A 21,322-nucleotide genomic window follows, 5' to 3' on the forward strand; every position below is an offset into this window, starting at 1 on the left:
GGGCTCTTAAAATCGATTTCCTTACTCCACCCCTGACAAGTGGATTAGCGCTTAAATCGGCCTTGCCGGATCGAATTTGGGGTACTGTGGACACAATTCGACGGTATTGGCCTCCGGGAGCTATCCCAGAGTGCTCCATTGTGACCGCTCTGGACAGCACTCTCAACTCAGATGCACTGGCCAGGTAGACAGGAAAAGAACCGCGAACTTTTGAATCTCATTTCCTGTTTGGCCAGCGTGGCAAGCTGCAGGTGACCATGCAGAGCTCATCAGCAGAGGTGACCATGATGGAGTCTCAGAATCGCAAAAGAGCTCCAGCATGGACCGAACGGGAGGTACGGGATCTGATCGCTGTATGGGGAGAGGAATCCGTGCTATCAGAACTCCGTTCCAGTTTTCGAAATGCCAAAACCTTTGTCAAGATCTCCCAGGGCATGAAGGACAGAGGCCATAACAGGGACCCGAAGCAGTGCCGCGTGAAACTGAAGAAGCTGAGGCAAGCCTACCAGAAAACCAGAGAGGCGAACGGCCGCTCCGGGTCAGAGCCCCAAACATGCCGCTTCTATGATGAGCTGCATGCCATTTTAGGGGGTTCAGCCACCACTACCCCAGCCGTGTTGTTTGACTCCTTCAATGGAGATGGAGGCAATACGGAAGCAGGTTTTGGGGACGAAGAAGATGATGATGATGACGAGGTTGTAGATAGCTCACAGCAAGCAAGCGGAGAAACCGGTTTTCCCGACAGCCAGGAACTGTTTCTCACCCTGGACCTGGAGCCAGTACCCCCTGAACCCACCCAAGGCTGCCTCCTGGACCCAGCAGGCGGAGAAGGGACCTCCGGTGAGTGTACCTTTTAAAATACTATACATGGTTTAAAAGCAAGCATGTGAAAGGATTACTTTGCCCTGGCATTCGCGGCTCTCCTGGATATACTCCCAAAGCCTTTGCAAAAGGTTTCTGGGGAGGGCAGCCTTATTGCGTCCTTCATGGTAGGACACTTTACCACTCCAGGCCAGTAACACGTACTCGGGAATCATTGTACAACAAAGCATTGCAGTGTATGTTTGCTGGCGTTCAAGCAACATCCGTTCGTGTGTTATCCTCAGGAGAGTGAGATATAATCCATGGTCACCTGGTTGAAATAGGGTGCTTTTCTTCAGGGGACACTCAGAGGAGCCCATTCCTGCTGGGCTGTTTGCCTGCGGCTGAACAGAAATGTTCCCCGCTGTTAGCCACAGGGAGGGGGGACGGTTGAGGGGGTAGCCACGCGGTGGGGGGAGGCAAAATGCGACCTTGTAACGAAAGCACATGTGCTATGTATGTAATGTTAACAGCAAGGTTTACCCTGAAAGAGTGTAGCCAGTGTTTTATAAAATGTGTCTTTTTAAATACCGCTGTCCCTTTGCTTTTCTCCACCAGCTGCATGTGTTTCAATGATCACAGGATCTTCTCCTTCCCAGAGGCTAGTGAAGATTAGAAAGAAAAAAAAACGCACTCGAGATGAAATGTTCTCCGAGCTCATGCTGTCCTCCCACACTGACAGAGCACAGACGAATGTGTGGAGGCAAATAATGTCAGACTGCAGGAAAGCACAAAATGACCAGGAGGAGAGGTGGCGGGCTGAAGAGAGTAAGTGGCAGGCTGAAGAGAGTAAGTGGCGGGCTGAAGAGAGGGCTGAAGCTCGAATGTGGCGACAGCGTGATGAGAGGAGGCAGGATTCAATGCTGAGGCTGCTGGAGGACCAAACCAGTATGCTCCAGTGTATGGTTGAGCTGCAGCAAAGGCAGCTGGAGCACAGACTGCCACTACAGCCCCTGTGTAACCAACCGCCCTCCTCCCCAAGTTCCATAGCCTCCACACCCAGACGCCCAAGAACGCGGTGGGGTGGCCACCGGCCAACCAGCCACTCCACCACAGAGGATTGCCCAAAAAAAAGAAGGCTGTCATTCAATAAATTTTAAAGTTGTAAACTTTTAAAGTGCTGTGTGGCATTTTCCTTCCCTCCTCCACCACCCCTCCTGGGCTACCTTGGTAGTCATCCCCCTATTTGTGTGATGAATGAATAAAGAATGCATGAATGTGAAGCAACAATGACTTTATTGCCTCTGCAAGAGGTGATCAAAGGGAGGAGGGGAGGGTGGTTGCTTACAAGGAAGTAGAGTGAACCAAGGGGCGGGGGGTTTCATCAAGGAGAAACAAACAGAACTTTCACACCGTAGCCTGGCCAGTCATGAAACTGGTTTTCAAAGCCTCTCTGATGCGTACCGCACCCTCCTGTGCTCTTCTAACCGCCCTGGTGTCTGGCTGCGCGTAACCAGCAGCCAGGCGATTTGCCTCAACCTCCCACCCCGCCATAAACGTCTCCCCCTTACTCTCACAGATATTGTGGAGCACACAGCAAGCAGTAATAACAGTGGGAATATTGGTTTCGCTGAGGTCTAAGCGAGTCAGTAAACTGCGCCAGCGCGCCTTTAAACGTCCAAATGCACATTCTACCACCATTCTGCACTTGCTCAGCCTGTAGTTGAACAGCTCCTGACTGCTGTCCAGGCTGCCTGTGTACGGCTTCATGAGCCATGGCATTAAGGGGTAGGCTGGGTCCCCAAGGATACATATAGGCATTTCAACATCACCAACAGTTATTTTCTGGTCTGGGAATAAAGTCCCTTCTTGAAGCTTTTGAAACAGACCAGAGTTCCTGAAGATGCGAGCGTCATGTACCTTTCCCGGCCATCCCACGTTGATGTTGGTGAAACGTCCCTTGTGATCCACCAGAGCTTGCAGCACTATTGAAAAGTACCCCTTGCGGTTTATGTACTCGGCGGCTTGGTGCTCCGGTGCCAAGATAGGGATATGGGTTCCGTCTATGGCCCCACCACAGTTAGGGAATCCCATTGCAGCAAAGCCATCCACTATGACCTGCACATTTCCCAGGGTCACTACCCTTGATATCAGCAGATCTTTGATTGCGTGGGCTACTTGCATCACAGCAGCCCCCACAGTAGATTTGCCCACTCCAAATTGATTCCCAACTGACTGGTAGCTGTCTGGCGTTGCAAGCTTCCACAGGGCTATCGCCACTCGCTTCTCAACTGTGAGGGCTGCTCTCATCTTGGTATTCATGCGCTTCAGGGCAGGGGAAAGCAAGTCACAAAGTTCCATGAAAGTGCCCTTACGCATGCGAAAGTTTCGCAGCCACTGGGAATCGTCCCAGACCTGCAACACTATGCGGTCCCACCAGTCTGTGCTTGTTTCCCGAGCCCAGAATCGGCGTTCCACAGCATGAACCTGCCCCATTAGCACCATTATGCATGCATTGGCAGGGCCCATGCTTTCAGAGAAATCTGTGTCCATGTCCTGATCACTCACGTGACCGCGCTGACGTCGCCTCCTCGCCCGGTAGCGCTTTGCCAGGTTCTGGTGCTGCATATACTGCTGGATAATGCGTGTGGTGTTTAATGTGCTCCTAATTGCCAAAGTGAGCTGAGCGGACTCCATGCTTGCCTTGGTATGGCGTCCGCACAGAAAAAAGGCGCGGAATGATTGTCTGCCGTTGCTCTGACGGAGGGAGGGGCGACTGACGACACGGCTTACAGGGTTGGCTTCAGGAGGCTAAAATCCACAAAGGGGGTGGCTTTACATCAAGGAGTATTTCAGGCAGGACTTCACGGAGGGTTCCAATAAGAAATGGTGCACCTAAGTTATTGTTCTTATTGGAACAAGGAGGTTAGCCTGGCCTCTGATTGATACATGGCTAGATCTACCTCGCAGCACCTTCTCTGTGAGTGACTGCAGTGTGACCTAGAGGAATGAGTCCCCTAGACAGGGGAGGAGGCAAATGAGTACAAAACAAATCTGGTCTATTTCTTGTTTTGATCCACTCCATCTATCTTTTACATCTTTGGCTGGCAGCAGACGGTGCAGAAGGACATATTGCCTGCCTGCTCACCATAAGACGGTTCAATAGGACTGACTGCCGGACTAAAGAGAATGACCTGGTCAAGTCACTAAAAATTTAGTCCCTGCGCCCATGTCTGCCCAGGCGCTCCTGATCGACCTCACACAGGCGACCAGGAGTACCTCGGACATGACGAGGACGGCTACCAGTCGTATTGTACTGTCTGCTGCCACAAGGCAATGGGTTGCTGCTACTGTGTAGCAATGCCGTGCCGCGTCTGCCAGCACCCAGGAGACATACGGTGACGGTTACCTGAGTGGGCTCCATGCTTGCGGTGGTATGGCGTCCGCACAGGTAACTCAGGAAAAAAGGCGCGAAACAATTGTCTGCCCTTGCTTTCACGGAGGGAGGGAGGGAAGGGGGGGACTGACGATATGTACCCAGAACCACCCGCGACAATGTTTCAGCCCCATCAGGCATTGGGATCTCAACCCAGAATTCCAATGGGCAGCGGAGACTGCGGGAACTGTGGGATAGCTACCCACAGTGCAACGCTCCGGAAGTCGACTCTAGCCTCGGTACTGTGGAAGCACTCCGCCGAGTTAATGCACTTAATGCACTTCTGTGGGGACACACACACTCGAATATATAAAACCGATTTCTAAAAAAACGACTTCTATAAATTCGACCTTATTCAGTAGTGTAGACATACCCTAAGAAGCTTTTGATTAGAGCTGGGCAAAAATTTTTTGTCAAATAGTTCATTTGCTGGAAAATGCAGCTTTGTGATGAACAAAACCTATCCACAAATTCAGGTCAAATTCAAAACAGTTTTGGTTGAATAAAAAATGAAAGTCAAAAGTCAAAATGGCTTGTGTAGACATTTTCTAAATGAAACACTGACTTTTCATTTCAAAATGATGTTTTGTGGTTAAATTTAGTTAGAGGCGCTTAATTTTTTCCCTCCAAGGGTAAAAACCACCCAAAACAATTTTTTCTGGTTCTTTGTTTCGGCACCAAAATAAAATATACGCTCATCTGTACTTATGATCTAAGAGAGACAGAATATGGCACTACAGTTTATGGAAGGGAGAACGAGGCAAGATTATTGGTGAGCGGAATAAGGTAGGAAGGATCCCTGGAGGAAGCAGGTTTAAGAAGGGATGTGAAGGAGCATTTGAGAGAGCTTGCTGGGCAGGACATGGGAAACTGTTCCAAGAATAAGGGGGAGCATGACAGAAAATGCAAAGTTAAGAGGCCCTGATTCAGCAAAGCACTTAAGCCTAAAGAATGTCTACATTATGGGTGCTAGGGCAGCAGAGCTATAGTGCCGTAATTATGCAGTTGCAACCCCATAGTGTAGACACAGACAACAGCAATGAAAGGGGTTTTTCCATTGCTGTAGGAACTCCACCTTACTGAGTGATAGGAGCTAGGATGATCGAAGCAATTTTCTGTCAACCTAGCTGCATCTCCTTGGTCAGCACAGCTATGGTGCTCAGGGTGTGGATTTTTCACGCCTCTGGGAACCATAGCAGTGTCAACAGCTGTTTTAAGTGTAGAACAAGTCTAAATTCGGTTGGCTTTAGTGGGATCTAACCACAAGTTCAGGCACTTAAGTTCTTTGCTGAATCAGGGCCCAAGTGCACAGAAAGGCAGTAAGGGGAGAGGACTCGGTGGGCCACAGGGGCAAGTGGAGAGCAGAAAAGAATGAGAGAAGAGGTCTAGACATGGGCAAGATTATGGAGGGGCCCGATGAGGAAGACAAAGAGCTAAGAGACAGGGATTTGAGGGGGCAGTCAGAGCAGCAAGAGAGGAAGGGTCAGAGGACTACTTCTTTAAGAGTATCTCCTCTCCTTTTCCAACCCTTATTTCTCTTTAATAGTGGTCCCAAGGTCCCCCCGCCACCCCGCCCTGAGAAGATGATTATCACATTCCTGTAGCATTAACAGTTCCTCCCACGCATGGCTCAGCCATGCTGTTTATCTCCATTGAATTAACACTCACAGCTCAGCTCTCACATTGCTTTCATGTCGCTGAAATCAAACATTTACCCAAGCAAAGCAAAAACATCCAAAGGCTGAGAGAGCTGCATCGCTCAGAGCCTTAAATATTGACCGAGATACTACTGCTGGAGGAATTCTCTGCTGGGCCTGCCAGAAATTGCCTAGTGGCTTTGATAATAGGGAGAAAGAGCTCCTGGTGCCTTCAGCATGCAGTTTACTCTAGGATGTTTTTATTCTAGCTAAGAACAAAAAAAGTATTGAAATGATTAGTTATGTGAAATTAAAAATGTATGTGAAGCTGAGCGGCCTGTATCCCACCCTATGCATTTCTCTTCTTTTAGATGAGTGTATTGCCACTTATTTAATACAAAATGGGCAGAGTCTTAAAGGTGATCTGCAAAGGAAAATTGGGTTCATGTGCTATTTTGCTTCTTTTGAGGTATGAAGAAGGCCACAAATATTTCTTTTCTGGTTGTTCGAATTTTACATTGGAAATTCAGCCTTGTCTACTCTGTTTTACTTGAAAGGCCCTGTTGGCTGACTGGAGATCCAGGAGAGCACCTGTCCTGTAATGATCCACATACATGCTTTGCTTAACTTACAGCACTGTATGTAAAGCTCAATGCTTAAATTTGTGCCAGGGCTTTCCAGGGTTGAGCCTTGGCACCTCTAGGCTTGGCAATTCATAGTCCTAGCACCTCTGGGCTTGCTACATCAGTTATGAATGTAAAAAAAATTGCTTGAGCCCTGGCACCTCTTTCGTTACAAATTAAGCACTGGTTAAGCATGTGAGTAGGCCTTTGCAGGATCTGTGTCTAGGTTTGTAACATCAGAGAAGCCAAGCAAGTAAAACATGATTAATGGGGGGGTGGGGGGTGGGGTGAGGAAGTGATTTTTATTCAGACTGTTTACAACTCAAGGTAAGAAAAGGTGGGTGAGGTAATATCTTGTACTGGACCAATTTCTGTTGGTGAGAGCCACAAGCTTTTGAGGTACACAGAGCTTTTCTTCAGGTCTGGGAAAAGTACTGAGACTGTCACAGCTAAATACAAAGTGGAACATACTGTTTAGCAGAAGTATTTAACACGTATTCTAGGGGACCATTCGAGTTGAAGTGGCTGGTTCAAAAATGCACTCATACAGAAAAATGATAAAAAGACAAAAACACTAATCACCCATGGGTGAACACTTTTCACAACACGACCACTCTAGATCTGACCTCTCAGTCCTCGTCCTCAAATGAAACCTGCACAACACTTACAAAAGACTAGCCTGGGAACTTAAATTTATAACTTTGCTAGACACTAAAAATCATAGTCTTAGTAGAGATACTTAATAGAGGTACTGGATTTATGGTTTATTACAACAACCTGTAACTCCTTTTTTGTCCTATAACTGGAGGGGTATTAACTGGCCTTTTCACCTTGAATGGTCCCTTAGATGTGTTAACTACTTATGCTAAACTATCTGTTCCACCTGGCATTCAGCTGTGACACTCTGAGTACCCTTTCCAGACCTGAAGAAGAGCTCTGTGTAACAGGAAAGCTTGTCTCTTTCACCAACAGAAGTTGGTCCAATAAAAGATATGACCTCACCCACCTTGTCTCTCTAATATCCTGGGACCAACATGGCTACAACACCACTGCAAACAATAAAACTCAAGGTGTGTAACACCTATTCCACTCCTGGGAGTAATTTCTCTTTGTTGAAGATTCAGTACTCAGTCCCCCTTCACTTAAATGGTGAGAAAACTCCCACATATCTGCGTCATCCAAAGAAACCTCCAGAAAACCAGAGATCAGATTTGACATTCCTGATATTTCTAAGATTAAAAAAACAAGCAACCCTCTTCCTCCACAACAGCTGCTTAAAAAACCCCAAACTTTTTCAGGCCTGTTTATGCATATGATAAAACACATATACACACACCAAACCAAACCAAACAAAACCAAACCAGAAACTCATTGTTTTCCTTTGAAGGTCACCTTCAAGAAAGAAGTAGCTTTGCCAGAGCAGTCACCTCCAGTTTTTCTATTAAGAAGGATGCCAGATGCATCAGTCTGTTATTAGCAACTTCCAGTTACAGCAATATAAAATAGGGTGAGATCATTTACATTTTTCTACCAAAACATTTTTAGTTGAAAACTGGCCTTTTTTTAAGATCAGAAAGTTTCATTTTTTAAAATTTATTCAGCAAAAAATGGAAAATGGAAAAATAGATCCACCAAACTCAAATTTTTTAAACTACTTTCTCCTTCCTTTCCCCTTTTTCAGTGGCAAACGAAAGGGGAAAAAGAGAGTGGGGAAGAAAACAAGGGACGAAGGGTCAGGGAGGGAAGCCCAAAGTTAAAGAAAATTAAGTTAAAAAAAAAAGACCCCTCCCCCATCCCCAAATTTCCAATAAACAAAATTGTTCTGGATTGAAACCTGTGAAACAAAAATGACTTCAATATTTCATGAAAACCTCTCATCTTTTAACCAGCTCTAAAATTATGCCAAAGTTTGTGTCATAAAAATAAAATAGCTTACATAAAAGAAACTGGGACACCATCCAACAGCCATCAAAGCCAAGGTGAGTCTTTGCATTGACTTCTCTGAATGCTGCTTTGGGCCCTCAGTGCTTTCAGTCCAATTCCCAGGGAACCAGAATCTGCATCACAAAACCCAGCATCCATCACAAGCGGCAGTAACTCACTACCTTGTTGGCAGAGAAACCAAGGACTGAATGACATGGAGATGGACTCTGACCATAGCAATGGACCCTGAGGGTCACGGCGCACCAGCAGGGAAGCTCGTGTTCTGTGGATCAATGGAGAAGTTCTCTATTCAGAGATGACCATCTGGCGTGAGCGTTAAGGGCCTGATTGTCAGAGGTGGTTCCCATTGCAGTCAATGGGAACTGTGTGGAGCTGGCCACACTGAGAACAGGTGCTAACCAAATAAAATTGAAACAGAACAACAAAAATGTGGATTGGCCATGGATATAAGGCCAAGTTTTCAGTCAGGATGCTCATTCCTGCAGAGCAGAAAAATGACAGGCAGTGCACGTTGGAAGAAGGCTGTCAGCTCAGTTTTACCAGCTTTAGGAAGTCACAGAGCACAGACCACTCTGTAGATCAGCTGGGAAGAGCAGGAGGTCAAAGGGCACAGCCACAAGGAAATGGGCATGGGCCACATGGTTGGTCTCAAGCAGAATAGGTGCAAATTTTCATACTGCTTGGGATAGGTATATTTGTGCCCATCAGAAGTGAGAAGGTCAAACATTACCCTGCATTAGCCAGAATTTGGCCCACACTGTAGTATTCCTACATTCAAAGCTGTGATATGCTATTTATCAGTATCGCTTCTGATGTATAGTAGAATTATGCTGGAGGCCCCGCTGACAGCAATTCCGGGCCCCAGGGCAGAACAGTCAATGGCCTGCTGCTGCGCATTGGCGTGGCATCCCCACGTGGGCATGGAGCTGGACCACACGCAGCGGCTGGTGCGCACTCGCACAAGCTGGGCCCACTCGGGTGTGGTCCGCCTGACATTTGGGCGGTGCTGTGCTTGCACTGGCTGGTGCCCAGCGAGCTGCTGGCTATGCGGCTGGGTGCACCCTTCAGCCGAGCGGGCATGCGGAAGCCCTGGCCGTGCCAGCGTCAGCTACCGCAGCAGCAGCGGCCTCCGGGCCCTTTGCCCCCCCGTCAGTGGACCTGCATCTCTAGATGTGTATTTGAGACCTGCCTACCATTTATTTCTACCTCTAATAACAACAACAGAGACAGATTTTAAAGCATTAAATATGCAGCTGTGTACCTAGTTTTCATGCACAGTTACCAGAACTGTGTGCACAAATCCGGTAAATTGGTTCACAAATGGCCAGTTAAGGTGATGTGTGCACAATTACCCAATTTATAAGTGCAGCTGCAGTAATTGCAAACACAAATTAAGCATGAACGATGTGAGCATTTGTCTCAGAGTGGTGTATTTGTGTTTTTTAGAATATATGGTTCATAAGCTTTAACTTATAACCACCTCATGCCTGAAAGGCCCTACTTGGGACCTTAGCAAAAATAAACTAAAAATGTAATTTACAATAAATAGTCCAAATGCCCAGTTAAATCTCCAAGTAGGAATAAAATCTAATGAGAACTCCAACACACACACTCAGCATAATCAAACAACATACAAAATAAACAGGATGTTTTAAACAGAGTCTTGAATTTCATTTTGAAGGATGCCACTGATGGACTTTTTAAATGTCAGGGGAGAGAGAATCTCAGAAGAGAGGGTGATTATTAATAATCATAATTCCTAATTAATAACAGCAGTAATTCTTAGTAGTTACATAGCACTTTTCATCCAAAGTGCTTTACTAATGAGGATTAACATTTGCATTTTAGAGCTAGGAAAACTGAGGCACAGAGCAGTAATGTGATCTGCCCACTCTTTCCTCTACATCACACTGCAAGGTCTGTGGCAGGGATAGAAATTCAGGTCTCCTGACACCCAGCCCATGACACTGTCTGCTGCTGGGCTACACTACCTCAATTAAATACTAATGGCCACATGGTCAAAAACGTGCTCACATGCTTACATACCCACATAATGCACAGACTACATTTCCATGCATTTATGTATGCAAACCCCATATTTGTATGTGCAAAGGGTACCCTCCCCACAACCTTGTGCACCCATGGGACTCTCTCTGGCCCCATCGTCACAGACTAAACAAAACTATGCTATGGGTATTAAGGTAAAATGTTAGCCAGCGAGAGTGCATTCCTTTAGTTGTGAAAGAACCTCCAAAATGTTCAGGGATTCGGTTCAGATGAGTTTCTAAGCACTTGGATGCTTTTCTGAACTACCCAGACCTTTGGATGCTACTCTCCCCTCTGAAATCAAATAGGGTCCCAGCTCCCCATCCCCATTCAACCCCTCCCAGCCACACAGAGCTCCTTTGGGGTTCTTGTTCACATCTATCAGCCTCTTTGCTGGATCCCAGGCTGCTGCTCTGCACCCATTCTCTGTATTCTGGGGCTCCCATGACCCAGCATGCATTATACACGCTGACAAAGCACGTGTAGAGCAGCGTGCCTCGCTGATTTACATACACAGAATGGACTAGGGATGGGGCTCAATCTGGAATTCCACTCCCTGAACTGTGGGGGAATTCAGGTCCAAACCCCCAAACTTGGATCTGTCTGCTAACTGGGCCCAAATTGAAACTCTTCATGCAAACACAGTGGGCTCTCCAACCCACCCCTAACATACGCTTCATTTTCATAGAGTGGCACCTTCTCTTTTGCTATCTTTGGTTGCAGCATCACATGGTTAATTTTACCTTGTGTCTGATTAACTGTACCTTGGACTCTGCTTTCATGTGTTTTCCGTCACCTGCCGTTCCCAGGGCTGATGACCCTGTGGTCCTAAGGTGAGCGGTTTCTGGGGTGCAGGCCTTTCAAAGCCATCCTCTTTGAGAAGAACCACATGGTGCTGGCTTGTCTGTTTGTCTGGCTGTAGCATTTTGTTTGCTGCTTCCTGATTCCTTTGAGACTTATTCTTTTGTCATATGGCAAACTCTTTTTCACCCTGAGAAAGGAGAATCTCCTCAGTCCAAAGGGAAGTGTTTATACCTAAGATATAATACTTTGCACTTACTGGGGAATCTCAGAGCACTTTGAAGGGGGTGAGAAGTGTTATCATCCTCACTTTACAACAGGGTAAACTGAGGCACAGAAAGGTTCTGGTATTCGCCTACAGACACAGGGTGAATAGCAGCTACAAGGTGCTGAGCGCCTCCTTGGAGTTGAGGGTGTTCAGCGCCTTGCAGAATGGAGTCCAGAAGGATCTGAAAAGTATTCCAAAAGGCTGTCTGCACCGGTTATATTTCTTAACAGGACATTCACAGGCATTTTAAGGGGAGCAACTGAATTTCTCAGACAGCTGCGCAAACACACTTAAAACTCGTGTTACAATCGCAAAACCAGTTTGCCACAAAGTTCAGAGTGAAGCTGGGGGGATTCACGGTTTCGGTGGTTACACAGCGGGTACCACTAGGAGAGAGAATCTAGAGCATCAAGGACATCTTTCCAACAGGAGCTGAATTATGTAGCGAATGGCCTCCTACTGGAAATGGAGGGAACCGCATCGCGTGAGACTGGGCAAAGCACTGGACCATACTGCATGGCGTTGTCGAGGAGACGGGCTGTACTGAGTGAGACACAAGGGGTTATTACTACATTATTCAGGCAGAAAACCAGCCAACCCCACTGGTTCCAGCTGAGCTCTGTGGTTCTGGGTTTGTTGGATGCAGCCGGCACATGCTCACAGGGCTCTGGAAACAACTGCCTTGTGGTAATTAAAACCCCCCATTAAAACTATTCAGGCGAGGTATGTCCTATGCCAGTACGACAGTGTCTATTTCTAGCCATATTATTCCTGACATGCTGGGAATACTTGATGCAGGTGTTGATTAGGCAGCTGTCAGCTCATTCTGTCCCTGGCCGTCAACCCCTTTGACATGCTGGTGTCTACATGTCTCTGTCAGGGTTTAGTCTGAGCATCTGAAAGGTGGGGAGAAGGTGACGCCTTGTCAGTACCATGAGAGCTGCTGACAACAAGTCACATCAGTTCTCAACCCTTTCAAAAGACAGTGAAAGCCCCCGAGAGTCATGAAAATGGGCGACGCTCACAAAGGGCCAGATCTGGGCCCTATTGAAGTCAATGGCCAGACACCAACAGGGATTCAACCCAATGGAAGCACAAGGAGCCTGGCTTTCCCCCTGAGATCTATGCATGGAAGGTCCCATTCCTTGCCCCCCCTCACCCCCGCCCCCAACTCCTATGTGTGCATCTCACCCTTCACAGGCAGGGAATGAGATCTCAGAGTCCTTTGTGGAGATATGGACCCAGGACTGGTGAGGTGCAGGGTGGGTACGGGCAGGGAACCTCCTGCCATCTTAAGCCAAGGTTCCAGGAGCCACTGTTGGCAGGAGAAGCCCTGTGAACACAGACCCATCACAGCCATGTTGGCAGGAAGCCAGGGAGGGCAGAGGGGCACAAGAGTTCCTGTGCCTCAGTGGATCCCCAAGATCTGGATTTGTGTGGCTTGGGGGTCTCATTTCTCTGCTTCTTCCATAGGGTTGGAGGACAAACCCTTCCCCCACACAGAGAACACAGAGGTTCATCTACCCTGGATCTCTTCCCCCAAGTTTCCAGTGTGTGGGCTGATCTGGGCGAAGGAAAAGATGGTTGGTTACTGTAATTGTGAGAGTATGGAAGTCTTGGGAGCCAAACCAGGAGTCTTACAGGGAAACTGAGGAAGCCCAGGACTACAATGCAGAGAGCAGATCCTATTCACCTCAGTGCGGATTAAGGGCACTCATCACCTCACTGAGGGGTCGGGGATGGTCCATGCCACATGTGAACGGGGCCAAGTATTTTATGAGCGTGGCCAGTCCATCTAGGGCAGTATCCTCTCTCCAGCAATGGCCCAGGCCAGATGTCAGGGAGAAAGGCATAAATAACGTTCCTAAATTGTGCACTATTATACCATGGAGGAAATTCCTTCCTGGTGCTCAGTCCACACCCTGAAGACTGAGGATTGGAATTCTGATCCTAGTTATTATAACTGCAGTTGCTATTCTACTGCATATACATGGGGCAATTCTGATACCATTGCAGATGGTAAAAATCCCTCCCATCCGTCAGAAAAGCATAGCCTTTTTTGCACCCAGTTATCCTAATACTTATGCAGTTTGAACAACACTATGCCCTCATTTTTCCAAGCTGTTTTAGACACAGGCACAAACTAAGCAATGGCTAGTGAAACAGAAGAAACCACTTTCTGATAGGTTTTCCCTTCTCTTTCATTTCCCACTTCACAGGCGAATGGGATGTGTCTGCAACTAGACTAATACAATTAGTACCTGCATTCCAGCAACTGCCAGCAATGGCGCTGCTGTATCAGTGCTCAGCTGCTACTGGAGCCAGGGCTCAGGCACTCTTTGCCGGGCACGTAAACCTGCTCAGAGCTGCATGTTCTGTGCACCCTCTTTAGCCGGCAGAGATTGCATTCCTGCCACGGTTAGGGTGACCACATGGCCTGTTTTGGCCATGACGGCCCCTTTTTTAAACCCTGTCCCAACTTTTTTTTTTCTTTTCAGAAGGAGCCATTTGTCCCGTTAGCTCTTACTGAGTAGATCAGTTGGCAAGAGCACATGGGACAAATGCCCACTTTTGTCCCAAAAGTGGGGTGCAGTGCGGAGGAATGTGGGGGGGGGTGAGCAGAGATGTCAGCTCCCTGCGGGGGGGAGGCAGAGCTGGGGGGGGTGGTAGGGTTCCAGCAATGGGCAACAACCTCACGGTGGAGGGTGGAGAGATGGGAAGGACACTTGTGATCTGAAGCAAAGTAGTCTAGTGAATAGGGCCATGTACTAGGATTCAGGACACCTGGGTTATATTCCCAGATCTCCCACTACCTGCTGTGTCACCCAGGGCAAATCTCTTCACCTCTCTGTCATCGTCCCCCATTCAGAGTGTAAGTGAATTGGGGAAGGGACTGGTTCTCACTTGCTGTTTGTACAGCACCAAGCACAATGGGCACCTAATCTCACTTAGGGCCTCTAGGTGTACTATAAAACAAAGAGTTAACCATAACAACAAACCTGGGCTGCACCACCACCAGAAGGGTTTCTGATTCTGGCTAGGACACAGCCAACTTTGTAAGATATGCATCCCCGAATACTGAAAATCTCCAAAGCGTATTATTTTGAGGCCAAAATCTTGCAAGGGCAGCTTGTGCTATTTCTGTACCACGGAATCTGATCCCAAACACAAGGACTGACACTGATTCAGCCTCAGACCCAGACCATGAACCCCGCCTCAACTAATCCAGATCCACTTCACCTTGCACTCTTGGCCTCGTCCAGTTTGGTGTACTTCTATCAACAGCAATTTCACATGCATAAAGCTCAGACCCTTCATAACCCTGAGGCTACTCTTCCTGATCAAGCACCTTCCATCTCCTCACGTGCAAGAGGGACTTTCATGGTGGTTAAAGCTAACTGAAATATCAGTGCAGACTTTAAGCAGAACATAAAATATATTTCTGTCTTACATATTCAGTTACAGCCATGTCTTGTTTCACTTGTTTCCAAGCACTTCTGTAGCCACATTACTAGCTATCAAGGATGTTTGACTGTTTACACAAGGGCGTTCTCCTCCACTTGCTGCTGCTGTGGATTCATACATCTGACATTGATGACATCACAGTGATATCATAAACACAGAGCTATGCTTTCATGACAGGATCAGGCAGATGATGAAGGCAAGTGGGGAGGGAGAAGGCTGGAATTTAAACTCATAGCTAAAATAAAGAAAAAAGAAGTATAGAAAATTACTGACAAAGCTGACTGCTACTGGTCTAAGGGGTCTCTTGCTGCCAAACACCTTTTTTTGAAAGTCGCTGGGAAGCCCATAACCTAGTGTTTGTTCCTAGGACTCCTAAAATAAACATTAGGGACACAAACAGCATTTTGGTGCCCTAGATCTAGAGTGCAATCTGCTGCACTGTGCACTTGAGCCTGCATTCCTTGCACCTCCACTCACTTCTATAGGAAGATTTCAGTGCATAAGAGGAAGCAGCAGCTCTCCATAGGCACCGACTCTGTGCTCAGCTACTCTTAGACCTCAATAAAGAAAACAGGCTTCCTTTCTTATTTCATAGCTTCTCTTCATAGGAACTATTTTAGAACTTCTAGGTGACCAGTAATGTTTTGTGATACAGAACAATCTCATTGCTAGGTGGCTAGGGTTACAACTCACCTGAAAATGGCTTTATAAATACTCCTAAGCGGCCTCAGATTACCAATGGGAAAATGAAAACAGAGTGTTTAAACTGTTTGGCCAACGCCACAGGAGCAGTCGGTGTCAGTCCTGGGAACTTCCAGCCCTACACTCAAACCCACAGGCCATCCCACCGTAGGCTGCCCCATCCATTCTACTCATATTGCTTTCCTCTGCCCAAGAGGATGGAGTGGAGCATCTGGCCTGCATGCAGGTTGAGAGCTCTTTGGTGCACGGACCAGCTTTTTGTGGTGTTGGTACAGCGCCTGGCACAACAGGGTGGCAGTCTAGGACTAGAGCTCCCAGCTGCTACTGTGACACAAATAATACATAATGGTGATCATAACCAAGCTGTGGCTCACTATGGACTTGCATTTAGCAGAAGTCTAGTAAAATAGTAAAGCAGGAAAGGACAGCTGTGTGATTCTGCCTCCAGCTGCCTGGGGTTTGGAAATCAAATGTCTTGCTCATGCCAAGGCTCCTCTGGAGAATGCCCAAGCGCGTACAGGAAAGAGTCAAAAAGGCACACAAGACAAGAGTAAACCTGACACTGAGCAGCTGTGAAAGTTCAAGAGTCCCCGTTTCTCTCTCTCTGCACAATGAAGCTCTGGATTAAGGTTACATTATTCCACACTGCATTGTGTCACACGGGCTATTTTGGTCAGGAAGTAGCTGCGCCCATATTTGGGAAAGTCTCTCACATTGAAGGGTAGGCTGAAGGGCAGCGATGAGAAATGGCTCCTCAGAAAGGCAGTTTTACGGTGGGGGAGAAAGGCTCAGAAATTCTCCCCTTAGGCCCTTCTCCCCATTAACAGCAGAAGCCCCTGCTCTAACCCTGACCAAGTGCCTCTCCTGTGGCCACTACGTATTGTGGCTTGTGAGCAAGGTACTCAAGATGCTGGCACTTCTGGGAGAAAATGCTGAGGGGACAAGGAAAAGTGGAACTTGCCATCCAGGAGTAATCGCCTCAGAGATTTAAGGCAAAGTTACAGCTGAGATTTTACATACACCAAAATGTACAGCAAAAAATTTACATGTCCCCCCCAGCCACTATAACTCTGCTCCTGGCAATCTGTTCTTCCCATCAATTGCACAAAGCATTGTAACTGCAATGCCTTACTAGACAGAATGACAGATACATGGATGGATCCGCAGCTTTGACACCTTTGACCAGGGCCAGCTCTAGGTTTTTTGCCGCCCCAAGCCAAAAAATCCCCCCCCCCTTTTTTTTTGGTTTTTACACGTTTGCACTTTGCAATGTTTTTGTTTTGTTTTCACTGTTTAAAATAAAAAAAGGTGAAAACAGAATTTGTAGTTAGTGAAATAAAACAATTTTCTACGAGTGTACTCATTTAATTTTAACAAAATCACAATTACAAACAATTTGGGTTCAACTATACCCTGTAATGAAAAATGTTAGTGTCTTCCGGTGCGCCCAGTTTCTCATAAATTAAAAGAATTTATATTAACTGAATTTTTCTGGTTTTTATACTTACATAGTCTTTTAATCATTCAGTGAAATCTAAATTTTTTCCAATGGTACTTTCAATTGAAATTAATGCAAGTCCTGACAAATGATTTTGAGACATGGTGGACCTCAAATAATTTTTTAGTAATTTCAGTTTTGAGAAACGGCGCTCACCAGAAGCCACTGATACTGGTAATGTTAAAAGAATGCGTAATGCTACCCCAGTGTTTGGAGTGAGGTGCTCGGGGCCGTCCATCCTGCCCATGGGCCCCCAGCCTGGTCTCAGACCCAGCCCCAGCCGCGCAGAGGGGACAATAACCGACAGAGTGGCTGGGGGGGTGGGTCAGCCACTGGGAGGGGGGCGGACCGGGGTGACCGCCCAGCGCCGAGCCGCCCGGGGCAGTTGGTCCCTTACTGGCCATGGATCCTGCCCCGATCCCGGGCTCCTCTCTGCTCCGGCTCCTCCACCGCTTGTGACATGTGTGGCAGGGGTGGGCAGGGGGGGAGGAGCCACATCGCCCCTCTCCCCCGGTGGCGGGGGGCCAAGTCAGGGACTGCCCCTGGGCTGGGACCCCCACGCTGAGCTCGCCGCCCCGCCCCACGCAGGGGCTCATTGGTTGACTGAGCGGGGCTGGGGGGGTGGGGGGGGAAAGGATGGCCAGAACGCCACCCCTGGAAACGTGCCGCCCCAAGCACGTGCTTGATTTGCTGGTGCCTAGAGCCGGTCCTGCCTTTGACCCCTACAGAGAGTGAGAAGTTGTTCATGAAGGGACCAGCCCTGTTCTTAAAAGTCATCAAGGCCTCGAGCCTCAAAGGTATTTAGATACCTATCTCCCACTGAAATCAATGGGAGCGAGGCACCTAAATATGACTGAAGGTCTGGGCCTAGGGGACTAGATTGTCTCCAGGGGATTTCTCTAAAAATAGACTCTGCAGGAAGGGTTAAAACTAACAGGGCTCTCTCCCGCCAGCTGAGCCCATGCAGGAACCTTGCTTCCCAGGAACACCTACTTGTAGAGTAAGGACTGGCGTCCCTTGCTTCAGAATGTATTTAACACAGGCCATCTCCAGCTCCTGAACAAGCTGTAGCAACTCTGAAACAGGGCTCAGTCTGGCCTCTGGGCTCAGAAGCTCCTCTCACTCAGTCACCCTCTGGCAGGGGAACTTAATGTTCAAAGTGGGAAAAACAGGGTGCCTGCTGGGGGGGTTGGGGGCAGGCAGAGACAAGCACTCGGCAAGATTATGGCAGCCAAGGGAAGGGGGATAGGGAGGGACAGCTACTAACTCTTCATTCCCCCCCTGCTTTCAGAATAAAAACTGGGTCATGTTACATCCCCCCCCTTCACTGTCTATCACTGGCCATTTTCTACCTTGTATCTGCACCTCCAGCTCCCTTCCTCCTAAGTCTCCCTGTTCTGACTCTTATGTTATTTCTTGCTCTTCTCACCTCTGATACTTACTGTGCTTTCCCCTTTCCTCACCTGCCTTCCTTCTCTCTGTGCCCTGCCCCCTCTCTCTCCCCTGCCTCCATTCATTCATTTCTCCCCGACACCAAGGCTGCAGGGGCTGATTTAGGGGAGATGTTCAAAGAGCTAACTATGGTGAGCTTGTCAACTGCTGGGGGAGGGAGGGAGATAATAAAGCCTATAAATAACTGATGGGTCTAGAGCGTGAAAGGAACAGTCTGTGCAGCACAGAGAGCTGGGACTGGGACTAGGATTAAGGGGGCAGAACTAAAAGAGGAAAATTGAGGCTAAACAGGAGAAAAATCGTCCCCACAGGGGATGTGTTAAACCAGGGATCAGCAACCTTTGGCACGCAGCCCATCAAGGACGTCCACTGACAGGCCAGGTGGTTTGTTTACCTGCAGTGTCCGCAGGTTCAGCCGATCGCAGCTCCCACTGACCGCTGGTCACTGCTCCAGGCCAATGGGGGCTGCAGAAAGGGCGGCCAGCACATCCCTCAGCCCACGCCGCTTCCCACAGCCCCCATTGGCCTGGAATGGCGAACTGCGGCCAGTGGGAGCTGCGATCGGCCGAACCTGCGGAGGCTGCAGGTAAACAAACCAGCCCGGCCCGCCAGTGGCTTTCCCTGATGGGCCGCGTGCCAAAAGTTGCCGATCCCTGTGTTAGACTGTGGAATAGTTTCCCCAGGGAAGGCTGTCACCAGCAATATTAGAAAGTAGGCCAGAAAACACAAACACACTTTCACTGGCAGGGGGGTGGTCTGAGAGGAAGCCTTCACCATCTCTGACCTCTGTGATTTACGCTCCCTCCTGGCTCCCAAAGCAACAATCCAGCCCAGCTCTCTGTTGCAGAGGAGGAAAAAACAAACACCCACAGCTTCTCTCTCTCTTTCACTCAAGCCTGCTTCTTAACTAGCCACAGCTGGCACTGACTGACAGCCCAGGCAGCTTCTTCCTATAGCAGCTTTTAACCTGTTTGTTGCATGACTGGGTGTGGGGTACATGCCCCTCATTACAGAGCATCCTTCCTTGGGTCCAAGGGAGAAGACACTCATCCTCTAGGTATCTAGAAGTTTTTACAGGCACATCTCCTGGGGACTCTCTAGTTACAAGGGAGAAGCAGAAGGAAAAAAGGGAGCAGGTGTATGCCTTGAATAAAAACATCAGACCATTTTTCACCTGACAAGCATCCCTTTTGCACCATCTGGCGGTGAACTGTCACTACAGCAACCCCACCACCAAATAATTGCTCCATCGTCATGTTCAAAGACAAAAACAATACGTGATCTAAAGAGCTGCCACAGGGTTGGCGTCAGCCCTCACGCTGTCACAACTTGTTCTTCCAGGTTGCACACTGGCAGGAGACAGCATGAAGGGGCACTGTGCTGTCCCCTGCTCTGAGGAGCAGTAGAGACGCTCAATCTCCAGGACTGTCAAGTCACCACCAAGTTCATTAAAGAGACAGTAACAACTAATTTTAACACAGGAACTCTGTAAAGCCATCAGGAATTGCTTAAAGTCTGGTAATTTTACATGACCCTACAAACATGGATCACATGTTTTCAGCAAGGGAGGCATTGATAACATCCATAATTACAGGGGTGACAGTAGCCACACCTGAACTCCCAACAGTTATCCATTATTTTTCAAGTACCTTATTGAATCCTATTATAAATGACAACACACACTATTTCTTCCCAGTGTAATAAAATAGTCAGCTAGATCTATAGCATAGTTCTGCCTCTATTTTTATTACTCAATCTCCTTCCCAGCAAGGAAATGGAAATGCAACTGGCTTTGTGTTCCCTTTCTAGGCAATACAGAAGCTTTCTTCTGACTAGCAACACCAAGAGTGCTTAGAGCAGGTCTGAGATAGTTGACGAAAACCAGAGGCAAACCATATCCAAATGGGCAGCTGGAGATCAGAGACACTCTTCTTCACTTAAGCCATCTTTACACTTTTCTAGTAGTGTAAAGGGGCCATGAAATGAGGTAACTGATGTAGTAGGAAGAGAGCCTGAAATATAAGCCCTTGTATCAGAGTCCTGGTATGAGGAAGGACTTGCTCACAAAATCTGGCAAGAACAGGGCTGACAATGCAGAAATACACATTCCTAAGAAATGCTAAGCACAGATTACTCACACAAACACATCCCGATATCAAGTGGTACCAGAACATCCCGAAATCAAGGATGGCACAAAAAACATTCCCCAAGGATAACAGGAACACACCGAGCCCTCCTAAAAGATAAGGTCAGAATGACTTTACGTAATAGAGATGTTTTGATTCAACCAACATGTACAAGGTGATGGGTGATAACTAGCCACATCAGGGGGAAGTAACTATGTCAGAGGCAGTACTAATTTGTTTCAGGGTATAAAGATGTATCTCAGAGGGAGTCTCTTTGTCCAGCCGAGGGGTGCGTGGGGGGAATGGAAGGTCCTGCCATTCACTGAGTTGCATCCATTGTCACAGGCATACATGCCATGGTATCCTTGTAGAATCTGCCAGGGGCTATTACCGTGCTTTGTCGACAATAAACCTGGCCTCGTGCCTTCGTACCTTAATGGATCTTGTGGTCATTGGGCAGTTTGCTTGAGGTCTGCTGGGCCTGCTCTCTGCGCAGAGCTGGGGCAGCACACAGGGAGAACAC

The 21,322-nt window shown here is 47.8% G+C and overlaps 1 protein-coding gene across 2 annotated transcripts; it reads left to right on the forward strand.

The window, feature by feature from the left end:
• The first annotated feature begins 368 nt into the window (after positions 1–368).
• LOC141991523 (uncharacterized) lies at positions 369–2,007 on the forward strand. 2 transcript variants are annotated; one of them, XM_074959846.1, is made up of 2 exons: positions 369–840; positions 1,420–2,007. In XM_074959846.1, exons 1-2 carry the CDS (start codon positions 435–437, stop codon positions 1,959–1,961), a joined length of 948 nt encoding a protein of 315 aa, XP_074815947.1. In that variant the 5' UTR covers positions 369–434; the 3' UTR covers positions 1,962–2,007. The 2 variants fall into 2 exon arrangements, with proteins under 2 accessions (XP_074815947.1, XP_074815948.1); XM_074959847.1 differs by having other exon boundaries at positions 1,444–2,007.
• Positions 2,008–21,322: the final 19,315 nt, after the last annotated feature.

This window comes from Natator depressus, chromosome 7 (genome assembly GCF_965152275.1).
Source record: "Natator depressus isolate rNatDep1 chromosome 7, rNatDep2.hap1, whole genome shotgun sequence".
NCBI classification, from domain to species: Eukaryota; Metazoa; Chordata; order Testudines; family Cheloniidae; genus Natator; species Natator depressus.

Bases quoted from the DNA above. Each gene is read 5' to 3' on its own strand.
- LOC141991523 (XM_074959846.1), top strand. From the start codon at position 435: ATGAAGGACAGAGGCCATAACAGGGACCCGAAGCAGTGCCGCGTGAAA. The intron at 841-1,419 runs GTGAGTGTACCT...TTTCTCCACCAG, and splicing joins AGGCGGAGAAGGGACCTCCG to CTGCATGTGTTTCAATGATC.